This window comes from Mobula hypostoma, chromosome 1 (genome assembly GCF_963921235.1).
Source record: "Mobula hypostoma chromosome 1, sMobHyp1.1, whole genome shotgun sequence".
Classification (NCBI taxonomy): Eukaryota; Metazoa; Chordata; class Chondrichthyes; order Myliobatiformes; family Myliobatidae; genus Mobula; species Mobula hypostoma.
The window spans coordinates 37912915-37925446 of NC_086097.1; the positions used below are offsets into that span (position 1 = coordinate 37912915).

At 39.8% G+C, this 12532-nt stretch overlaps 1 protein-coding gene across 1 annotated transcript in view; it reads right to left on the reverse strand.

Annotated features, from left to right (window-relative positions):
- The window catches only part of lrrc9 (leucine rich repeat containing 9), a 121693-nt gene extending 114143 nt beyond the window's left edge, over nucleotides 1–7550 (reverse strand). The window contains exons 1-5 of the mRNA XM_063061826.1: nucleotides 7435–7550; nucleotides 5802–5901; nucleotides 3691–3909; nucleotides 1806–1946; nucleotides 1286–1349 (exon numbers count right to left, since the gene is read on the reverse strand). Of these exons, the coding sequence (XP_062917896.1) occupies nucleotides 1286–1349; nucleotides 1806–1946; nucleotides 3691–3909; nucleotides 5802–5846 (469 nt within the window). The 5' untranslated portion in view covers nucleotides 5847–5901; nucleotides 7435–7550. The remainder of the gene's footprint in view (nucleotides 1–1285; nucleotides 1350–1805; nucleotides 1947–3690; nucleotides 3910–5801; nucleotides 5902–7434) is intronic.
- Nucleotides 7551–12532: the final 4982 nt, after the last annotated feature.

The following is a 12532-nucleotide window of genomic DNA, read 5'->3' on the forward strand; positions in this document are numbered from 1 at the left end:
AGAGGGATCACGAGTGGAGAGAGTGAGCAATTTCAAGTTCCTGGGTGTCAATATCTCTGAGGACCTAACCTGAATATATCATATTGATACAACTATAAAGAAGGCAAGACAGCAACTATATTTCATTAGAACTTTGAGGAGATTTGGTTTGTCAACTATAACACTCAAAAACTTCTACATGTGTACTGTGGAGAGCAGTCTGACTGGCTACATCACTGTCTGGTTTGGGGGCGGGAGGGTACTGCACAAGGTAAGTTGCAGAAACTTGAAAAATTATTCAGCTCCATTATGGGTACTAGCCTCCATAGTATCCAAGACATCTACAGGGCGTGGTGCCTTAGGAAGGCGATGTCTGTCATTAAGGACCTCCACCAACCAGGACATGCCCTCTTCTCATTTTTACTGTTAGGAAGGAGGTTTCAGAAGCCTGAACACACACACTCAGTGATTCATGAACAGCTTCGTCGCCACTGCCATCCAATTTCTAAATGGACATTGAACCCATGAACATTAACTACTTAATAAACATATATTGTTGTTGTTGTTGTTGTTACTTTTCACGCCCCGAGGCACTTCAGGCAGCATTTTTGCTGTTTCCGTAGCATTTGACTGTTTTTTTAAAAATGAGGCCAAATTGCTAGCTCGATGCTCAACTCAGCACGGATGGAAAGTGCAAGCAGCCGGCCGGATTCAAATTCAGGACCATTCACCTCAAAGTCTGGTGCGGATGCATGGTCAATTTAATAGATATACAGTATGCTTACCATAATTCAGTTTTTCTCTATATTTATCATGTATTTCATTGTATTGCTGCCATAAAGCTAACAAATTTCACAACATATGTCTGTGATATTAAACCTAATTCTAATTCAGATTATTGATCTGTAAATAAGTTTCAGAAGCATGGAGTCAGGCAGAGTTATACAGCACCGAAATAGTCCCTTTGGTACCTATTGTCACCATCAAATACCTATCTCTACTAATCCCATTTATCAGCACCTGCTCCATAGCCACCTACATGCCAGTGTTTCAGTGCTCATCTAGAAACTTCTCAAATGCTATAAAAAGTACCTGCCTCCCCTACCCACTCAGGCAGTACATTCCAGATTCCCAGCAAACTGTGGGTGAAAAATCTTACCCCCAACCTTAAACACGTGCCCTTTAGTACATTTAAGTTGTAGCCCTGTAAGGATATCAGGAGACACCATGGCAAATCATAACAAGCCAAAAAAAAATTTAAATTGATCTCTATAAGTAATAAAAAGTTTTTGAAAATTATACTTACGAATCACATCAATTAAATTGCCAGCAAGATTCAACTCCTTTAAATTCTTTAGTGTATTTAACCCCTATATTGAAAAAGTTAAAAAATATATAGTTTTATGCATGTTTATGGAGTTTTACTATCATGAAGCTTCTCTACTCTCAATTTCCTCTCTCTCTCTGCCTCTTGCTTATTGCAATATTCGCAAAATCCCATTAAAGCTTAAAACATAAAGCATGCACAAAATAGGCCATGCCCTCCTTGTAACTTAGGGTAATGGCAATGGAATTTTAAATGATCTCAAATTGATGTGTGGAAGATTGTGAGTCAGCAACAAAGATTTCAAATGGATTTCTGAAAAAAGAATATTCTAAAAGTTAATTCCCAAAACTATTAAGATTATATTAACAACATGGATTTATATACATCCTTCAAAAGAGAAAAAAAATGCAACATTTGAACAAGCAAATCCAAAATGTTGAAACCAATTAGGACAATCAAAAGAAAGGAAGAGTACTAAGAACTCAAAAGACATACTTACTTCTATGACCTTAATTTTATTGTTGTTCAACCAAAGAACCTCCAACTTGGTTAGATTTTCCAGATTTTTAATCTTAGTGATTCCATTACAATACAGGTACAGTTTCTGAAGATTTGTACACAAATCTAATCCTTCAATATCCTAGAAAAATAATGCTATTTTTTTAATCAATCCAATTTTTATACCAGTACAATACAAAGTTTGAAATAAATTTATTATCAAACTACATATATGTCACCATATGCTACGCTGAGATTCATTTTCTAGTACGAATTCACAGTAGAACAGCAAAATGCAACAGAAGCAACAAAAACATACAAAAGATTGACAAACAGTGAATGTACAAAAGACAAACTGCTCAAGTATTTAAAAAATAATAAATAATACTCAATCGTTCCTTAAGGTTGTCACAGTGGGGGGTGGTAATGGGGACAAGCTCACACAACCCATTAAATCCTCCAAATGGCGTGTGCCTCAAATAGCCTCCGACAACCAAGTCCAGCTCCTGGCCTTCACATGTGGCTTAGCTACGAAGTCTGTTGGAACTGTTTCAACTGACAGGAGAAGGGGCAAAGGCCAGTTACTGGCGTCTTAAAACCAGTCGCTTCAGGTAGATGGGGCTCATCAGCAATGGTTGGTAGGTCATCTAGGAGAAGGAAAACACTGATCTCAAACCGCCACTGCTTTGCAGCAAAACCTTGAAGGAAAAATCTGGAGCAGGAGTCCCTGAAGCAGTCCCACATTGAGTTCAGTGCTGACTGGCAACTTTTGCGACACTGCTGATACTAAAGTGTATTGATCTCTGCCACTCATCAGATGCATGGAGAGGGGGAGCTTGCGACATGGGCAACAGTTTGCTCTCCATATCGTACTGCCCAGGCTTGCATATTTAGACAGCTAGGATGCAATTTCCATGACTGACAGATGCCTCAGATAGACAATACTCAATTGAAACAGTTTGAGGATAGAGGGGAAGCCTTTTAGGACCGAGGTTAGGAAAAACTTCTTCACACAGAGAGTGGTGAATCTGTGGAATTCTCTGCCACAGCAAACTGTTGAGGCCAGTTCATTAGCTATGTTTAAAAGGAAGTTAGATATGGCCCTTGTGGCTACAGGGGTCAGGGGGTATGGAGGGAAGGCTGGGTTCTGAGTTGGATGATCAGCCATGATCATAATAAATGGCGGTGCAGGCTCGAAGGGCCGAATGGCCTACTCCTGCACCTATTTTCTATGTTTCTATGTTTCTATGAAACAAAATGAAATTTTGAGACCCTCAGGTAGCTCTCCCAATATTTTAGCAATAGTTAAGTGATGAAACCTGGGCAAGAAATTTATTTTTTTATAGCAATACAATACTCCCAAATTTAAAAGATTTTTCAGAATCGTAACCAGACTTTAATACTTGTGACTTCTACAACTAACTTTGCTGCCAACTTTCAGCTGCCCCTAACTACATTTGATAGTATTGCCATTAGCAACTCAATATATTTTCAGGATTTGCTGTGATCTTTTCTCTAGGTTATTTACCTGGATTTTATTTACTCCTTTGGAAAAGTGAAATTATGAAAATTCAAAATACATCAAACCAGAAGTAATGAGGTTATAATGTAAGTTTACACAGAATGCTCTATTATGAAAAGGGAATGCATTGCTCTGAAACTCTGAATGGTTAATTTGAATAGAAATTCTACTTTATTGAAATTATGCAACAGAAAATATATAAGATTTAAAGGCCAGAAGAGCCATACAATATTGATTTAGTGGTATTTGACATATCAAACAAAGACATCTATTTCTTTAAAAAAAGAAACAAGCCAGAGTCCTACTCCCTTATAATAGGTACTTGAAGTACTCTGATTTTGTTCCAACAAAATATGCAACTCACCACTAAATGTGACTCCACAATCCATAGTTCAGAAAGGAAAGGGCACCCTTCCAAACCTTCAATCCGTCTGATATCCTGTTTTACTAATGTAAGAATGACTAAACTTGGAAAGTTTAGGAGTCCCACCATTCGAGGATATCCTGAGAAAAACATTTCTAGTTCCTTGACACGTGGTCCTTCCTGAGCAATCTTCTCAAATGATAGTCCATTACATGCACACTGACAAGTAAGAACAAATGTTAATTGGAGCAGAATGGAACTCACTACCATTTATTACCTTTCCACACCATTCTCTAATGAAGTTGTGTTTATAAGAGCAAAGGCCAAATTAACAAAATCTTTCACCTATCTTAAGGTATTTAACTTGAATGGGCAGATGCATGGCAGATGCAGTTTATTGTGGATAAATGTGAAGTTATCCACTTTGGTGGCAAGAACAGGAAGGCAAATTACTATCTGAATGGTGTCAAGTTAGGAAAAGGGGAAGTACAACGAGATCTAGGTGTCCTTGTTCATCAGTCACTGAAAGTAAGCATACAGGTACAGCAGGCAGTTAAAAAAGCTAATGGCATGTTGGCCTTCATAACAAGGGGAGTTGAGTATAGGAGCGAAGAGGCCCTTCTGCAGTTGTACAGGGCCCTGGTGAGACCACACCTGGAGTATTGTGTGCAGTTTTGGTCTCCAAATTTGAGGAAGGACATTCTTGCTATTGAGAGAGTGCAGCATAGGTTCACTGGGTTAATTCCAGGGATGGCGGGAATGTCATATGTTGAAGGATTGGAGCGACTGGGATTGTATACACTGGAATTTAGAAGGATGAGAGGGGATCTGATTGAAACGTATAAGATTATTAAGGGATTGGACACGCTAGAGCAGGAAACATGTTCCCGATGTTGGGGGAGTCCAGAACCAGAGGCCACAGTTTAAGAATAAGGGGCAGACCATTTAGAACGGAGTTGAGGAAAAACTTTTTTCACACAGAGGGTTGTGGATCTATGGAATGTTCTGCCTAAGAAGGCAGTGGAGGCCAATTCTCTAGATTCTTTCAAGAAAAAGTTAGATACTGCCCTTAAAGATAGCGGAGTCAAGGAATATGGGGAGAAGGCAGGAACAGGGTACCAATTGTGGATGATCAGTCATGATCACATTGAATGGCGGTGCTGGCTCGAAGGGCCAAATGGCCTACTCCTGCACCTATTGTCGATTATTGCTCTTACAAGTCTATTTGTGCTCAAAGGAAATGCATTTTGCAGCATTCAAATGTCTTCTTTTAAGGATAACTTAATTAGAAACTATGACCCAAGTCAGAAAGTATCATACAAGAGAGACTACTATTGAACAGATGCCTATAGACTAAGTAAAAGGAGAGATGCAATTCATAGCAGATGAAACACAATTCCAATTCCACCAACAGGTAGTGCTAGTAAATAACAGGTATGGTGGGAACACAAATTCTCTCAATCACCAAATGGAGCAATACAACTCTTTTAGCAAGTATGTAACCAAAAATAATTGTTTAATCAAGCAATACTCAACCAGAAAAGTACTGGGTATAAGCTTTGGTCTTGCAATCTTTCTAGCAAGGAACAGACAAACTATCTGCTCTTGACATACAGCAGCATATCAATCAATGAATTCCCCATCAACAACACCCTGGAGATCACCAGTATAAAGAAACTACACTACAGCAGCGATGTGTTTCTGACTGTAGTGTTATTTTGTTTTAACACCTAACTAGAGCAGAGGTTCCCAACCTGGCCTCCCTAACATAAAAAACATCGTGAACTCCTGATCTAGAGTATCGGCGTACCTCTCCCTGATCTCAGTATCCTCATTATCCTCCATATTTTCAACAACACCACTAATTTTTCTGCAAATTTACTAATCAATTGCTATGCTGTGGCTGTCTTTAAAGTCTGTTAAACACTATCCTTGCTGGCTCTCAAAGGTAAGCAGGTGAGGTTTTTAACTGAAGTCTAATATAGTAATGAAAAACCTATTTCTAAAGAAACTACCAGCCATGATAACCTTTGGCGGATGAATGAAAATGATAAATATGGATAACATGCATATTGACATAATCAATTATCAAAGGAGGTTAATGTTCTTACCAATTCCCTGAAAATTTCCTCTTCTCCATTCAGTGATTGACTCATTTTTCGTATCTTTAATGATAATCCACTTGGTACATGACAATATGCAAATTAATGCCTGAAGAATTAAAGAAGCATAATAAAATCCAGCAATTTTCTGCAAATTTAATAAAAAGCAGCAGAGCAGCATAGCGATACAGTTATAGAACTGCTCCCTCACAGCTCTAGTGACCTGAATTCAATCCTGATCTCCAGTGCTGCTGTGGAGTTTCCACACTCTTCCCGTGAGCTTGTGGTTTTCTCCAATCCTCTCACATGCAGTATAGCAGGTTAATTAGTCACTGTAAATTGTCTCTATTGGTAAAATACAGGGGAAATTGTGGAACCTGGTTAGATTGCAGGGAAAATTATTGGGTGAATTGGATTGTTCTGTGAGCTGTCTAAAATCAACTCCTCTTATATTGTAAGGAAATATGCAAATTACATCCATGACTAAGCAAAAGCTTTGGCTGGTATGATATCTTGTCCTTAAAATAATGGCCATTTCTTACTGTAAATGAAAAGAATGAAAGTTCATAGGTTAGTTGAGTTTTAGAGAGCATCATAAATACTTGGCCTTTCCTACCTATTGAACCATGACAACAAAATTTTAAAACGCCTTTACCAACCAAACCAAATACTGCTCATGTCAAATTTCAGATGGGGGGAGGGTGGACATAGTGGGCATTTCCAACCACTAACGTTTCAATTCAACCGATCATTGCAAGGTAATCCATTCATATGAAAAGTAAGGAAAACTCAGTACATCTTCTCAATCTCACTTCTGTTTCTCAATTTTTTTTCTTATCAGTTAAACCTTATTTGTTGTCTAAGATACAGTGATTTTTTTTTAATCTCGTGAGACCTGAACTGCATAAGCAAATTACTGTATTGCTGATCTCCAATGGAATGTAGCAGACTGCGGAATAGATGCTTCGTGCTTACTGGCGTACCATCAAGAAGCGGGATGCTTCCAGCCACACAATGAGCTGTGACCTAAACTAAATCAGGGGACGAACACACAATAACTATGGAATTATTAAAAGAATCATTTCTGATTTCTTCTTTGTAGAATGCAGGTTCGCTACAGAAACGCCAGCCAGAGCCGAGCATGTTTTGGCCCACTATAGATAAAAGGTTTCGACCCGAAACGTCGACTGTTTATTCCTCTCCATAGATGCTGCCTGACCTGCCGAGTTCCTCCAGCATTTTGTGTGTTTTAAATATAGTATTGTGTGCCTAAAGGCACGAAAGCGCAATGATTTCAATAAAAAATGAATAGCAAAATGGATCCAGGAAATAAATAAATAATACCGCCGAGGATAGCTGAGTCCTGGAGCCGCGGTCAAATTACCACTGTCAGAACTCAATCCAGAGGTGAAGGGGTACACCGCGGAATACAGTGATCTATGGAAACACCCCCAAACTATTTCCTAATTCAGCAATCAACTCAACACACGAATCAATGGGGCACCCGGTAAATGCCGAAGCTACACTTTACAGACTCGCTTTTGATTGATGGTGGGGGAGAAGGAGGGTTGCAACCGGTGCAGATCAGGTCCGCGGCTTCACCTTACAAACCGCGCTAAAGATGACGAATTAAAAAAGTCACCTGTCTGCACTCCCGCCTGGGATACCCGATTTCGACGCAACTTCCTTTACCCAGAGTTTTAAATGTTTCTGAAACTTAAAAGCCCTTTTCGCCGACCGGCCATTCTAAATTGCTGCGCGTCTCCGTTGTCAGGGAGCCATTTTGGTTTCCATGGAAGAGTCAGAGGTTAAAGGTTAAGAGGCAACAGGGGCGAATCTTCGTTAAACGCAGTAGATGAAGTATATAGAATCCAAAGGAGTCTGAAATATTCTTGTTAGATTTTTTTCGAGTACTCCTAAAAAGATTTTTGTTAAATTCTTGTTGATTTTTCTAAGATAATCTTTGACGTAACGCTCAATCATTGTCAGCAAACAGGGGTACGTAGTTAATAAAGAAATTAATCACACATTTACATTGTAAATTGAATGATGTATTCCAGTGCAAATGCTGTCTGACTAGCTTCTTGTGAATAAAAAAAAACTGCAGTTACTGCAAGGCTGAGATAAAGACAGAAAAAAATTGGAAATATTTGGCGGGTCAGATAAAATTAGTGGCAAGCAGACATCCCACCCTGCAAAAACTCATTTCCGGGAGGTAGCACCCCGCCCCCCGGTTCGGCTTCCAAGGGTGTATGTAATACTTTGTTCAGTGACTTTGTCTAATCTGTAAACCAAGTTGGGTATATGCAGAAAATGTGACATTAAAATATGTAATTATATTATCATGTTTATTCTATTACAACTTTAAGCAAGTCTACAGGGAGTTTGGCCTCATCACGTAGGACATCAATAGCGTAGCTCCTCAGCAGCCAGCCAGCTAGTTTAAATAACGTTAGCTATGCTAATGAACTAATGACACCTGTACAATTTACATGTCTTTTACATTTTAACCCACCATGGGCAATAGAAAAGTCATTGTTGCAAACAGTGCAGCGAGCAACACTGTCATTATTTTTGAGGTCGACTGTAAAGCCCGTCCACAGAGAAAACTGATAGGTCTACTTAGCAGGGGTCCCCAACCTTTGTTTGCACGGGGGGGGACCGGTTTAACATTGACAATATTCTTGCGAACCGGCCGACGGGGGGGAGGGGATTGTTAATCACGACCGGAATATAAGTGATTAGTCAACTATAAGTCATTTATAAGTGGCTAATGCAACTCAATTTTGTTTCTAAAAGGGTTTACAGTATCTAACGAATTTAATATTAAACACACAGCGCATATTTTCCTCGCATGATAAGTTAATTATAAGTCATTAGCATCATAACATTTTAAGTAACATTTGGATATTAAACACACAGTGCATATTTTCCTCGTATGAACATATAAAATCATTGCAACACACCAATATTGCTGAATCAGTGGGGGCCCTGGGCTTGTTTTCCTGCAACAAGACGGTACCATCGAGGGGTGATGGGATACGGCGATACTCGAAGGGGATTCCGTATGTCCAGTCTATTCCGCAATTTTACTTTCGTTGCATTCATTGCAGAAAACCCCGCTTCGCAGAGATATGTTGGAAATGGAAGCAACGTTTTCAGTGCTTTCGTGGCTATCGCAGGATATTCAGCCTTGACTTTGATCCAGAATGCCGGCAGAGATGTTATGTCAAACATACTTTTCAGCCCAGCGTCATTTGCAAGCTCGAGGAGTTGATCTTCCCGCGCTAACATGGATGACCGTGCGAAATGACCTCACGTGCGTTCAAGTTCTACAGTGAGCGTGACGGGGAATGAGGGAAAAGTGCAGCTGACTCATATCGCCAAATTATATCGTTTCCTCACGGCCCGGTGGTTGGGGACCAATCTTAGCATGAAGAGAGACCAATCAGGATGCTCGCTCTCCCTCTCCCTCTCAAAAAAATTGATTTCTGGGATATTGTATATAATTTCTGGGCATCAGGGAGCCACTATCGATATGCGGGAGACTCCCGGAACTTCCGGGAGAGGTGGGATGTCTGGGCAAGAGTAACAGAATTAGCGTCCATAAAAATAGAAAAGTAAAAATAATTTAGAGCAGCGAAGAGAGGGTATGGGAGGATTCGAATGAAATATCATGGAATCGTCTAAGACAGAAACAGGCCATTTTGCCCCACTTCAACCTCGCAATGCCTGACTATTGCTAATCTCATTTGCCCATATTAGGTCCATAGCCCTCCCATTTCTTTCCTATCCAAGGACCTGTCCAAATCTCTTTTAAACATTTAAATGTATCTGCCTCCACCAATTCCTCTGACAGGTCATGTTGGGTACTCACCACGCTTTGGAAAAACATAGAAAAACATCCCCATACCCATTCCTTTAAATTTCTTCCCTCTCACCTTTAATCTGTACCCTTTTCTAAACAGTCCTGCTCTGTGAAAATAATCCCTATCTAGTTCTTTAATTTCAATAAGCATCCCTCAGTCTTCTACATTTCATGGCTTTCCAAGCTCTCCCTATAACAAAGGTCCTCCATTCCATGCAGCATCCTGGTGAAGACACAAGATGTTGGAGTCTGCAGCAACACATGGGATGCTGGGGGAGCTTAGTAGATCAGGCAACATGTGTGGAGGGAAATGGATAGTCTCCATTTTGGGTCAAAACCAATATTTTGTACATCTGCAATGTGACATCCCAACTCATACTTAATACCTCAACCTATGAAGGCAAACATACCAAATGCCTTTTTCTTCACCCTGTCAATCAATTTTCATCACTTTCGGAGATCAATGAACTTGCAAACCTGTATATTAATGATGTCCTAAGATCCCTGACACTATATGTTCTCCTTGAATTTGGCTCCCCAAAATACATTACAGTACCTCACTTTTGTCTTGATTAAATTACATGTGCCACCACTTCATCCAACTGTTCGGTTTATCTATGTCTCATTGTATCATTAGGCAACCTTCTTTGCTAAGTACAACTCCACCAATTTTTTTGTGTTGATTTCAAACCCACTAATCATTCCACCTACATTTTCATCCTTGTCATTTTCATGTATTTTAAATAACAAAGATCAAAGCGCTCATCCCTTGTTAGAGAATTCCTTAAAAAATACCCATTCATCATTACCTGCTATCTCCTAATACCAAACTAATTTTATAATCAGTTTGCAAACATGCCTAGAGTTCTGTTGTTCCTTAACCTTCTTGTGCCAGCTTACCAAGCAAAATTTTTGCCAAAAGCTTTACTAGGTCCAAGTATACCACTCCTACCACTTTGCCTTTTTCAACTTTCATTTTCACTTCCTAAAAAAAAACTCAGATTTGGATATGTAGAGTAATCTCCTGTGCACAAAACCATATACACTCCCCCAGTCATTACCTGCCTTTCCAAGAGAACATAAATCCCGTCCATCAGAATTTTCTCCAACAACTTTGCTATCACTGATGTAAGACTCAGTTCCCAGACTTAATCCTACTGCACCAAAAGGCCATGGGAATAAGTTGTAGAAGATCAATGCAGGCTGTTAGAGACAGAGAACACAACAAAGGAACATAATTGTTGTGAAATACAGAGATGTAGGAAATGTCCTGCAGTCTATGCTTATCTAGAGAGAAAAGCCGAGGCAATATTTCAAACGAATATCATACTACGTAATTAACCAGTTCTTATATATCAATGTCCAGTGATCCATCAGTTAAAAACTATACTATACTTTATGCTTCATTGTCGCCAAACAATTGATACTAGAACGTACAATCATCACAGCGATATTTGATTCTGTGCTTCCCACTCCCTGGATTACAAATATTAAATATTAACATAGTAAAAATAGTAAAAATTAGTAAATATTAAAAATTTAAATTATAAATCATAAATAGAAAATAGAAAAATGGGAAGTAAGGTAGTGCAAAAAAAAACCGAGAGGCAGGTCCGGATATTTGGAGGGTATGGCCCAGATCCAGGTCAGGATTTGTTCAGCAGTCTTATCACAGTTGGAAAGAAGCTGTTCCCAAATCTGGCCGTATGAGTCTTCAAGCTCCTGAGCCTTCTCCCGGAGGGAAGAGGGACAAAAAGTGTGTTGGCTGGGTGGATCGTGTCCTTGATTATCATGGCAGCACTGCTCCGACAGCGTGTGGTGTAAAGTGAGTCCAAGGATGGAAGATTAAAAAAAAGTAAAAAGATTAGAATAAAAATAAATAGATAAAACAAGTAAATCAATTATGTATATTGAACAGATTTTTAAAAACGTGCAAAAACAGAAATACTGTATATTAAAAAAAAGTGAGGTTGTGACCAAAGATTCAATGTCCAGTTAGGAATCAGGTGGCAGAGGGGAAGAAGTTGTTTCTGAATCACTGAGTGTGTGCCTTCAGGCTTCCGTACCTCCTACCTGATGGTGACAGTGAGAAAAGGGCATGCCCTGGGTGCTGGAGGTCCTTAATAATGGACACACCTTTCTGAGACACTGCTCCCTGAAGATGTCCTGGGTATTTTGTAGGCTAGTGCCCAAGATGGAACTGACTAGATTTACAACCGACTGCAGCTTCTTTCGGTCCTGTGCAGTAGCCCCTCCATACCAGACAGTGATACAGCCTGTCTCCACAATACAAATATAGAAGTTTCTGAGTGTATTTGTTGACATGCCAAATCTCTTCCAACTCCTAATGAAGTGTAGCTGCTGCCTTGCCTTCTTTATAACTGCATCGATATGTTGGGACCAGGTTAGATCCTCAGAGTTCTGGACACTGAGAAACTTGGAGCTGCTCACTCTCTCCACTTCTGATCCCTCTATGAGGATTGGTATGTGTTCCTTCATCTTACCCTTCCTGAAGTCCACAATCAGCTCTTTTGTCTTACTGACGTTGAGTGCCAGGTTGTTGCTGTGGCATCAGTCCATCAGTTGGCATATCTCACTTCTGTACACCCTCTCATCACCACCTGAGACTCTACCAACAGTGGTTGTATCATCAGCAAATTTATAGATGGTATTTGAGCTATGCCTAGCCACACAGTCATGTGTATATAGAGAGTAGAGCAGTGGGCTAAGCATACACCCCTGAGGTGCGCCAGTGTTGATCGTCAGTGAGGAGGATACGTTATCACCAATCCCCACAGATTGTGGTTTTCCAGTTAGGAAGTCCAGGATCCAATTACAGAGGGAGGTACAGGGGCCCAGGTTCTGCAACTTT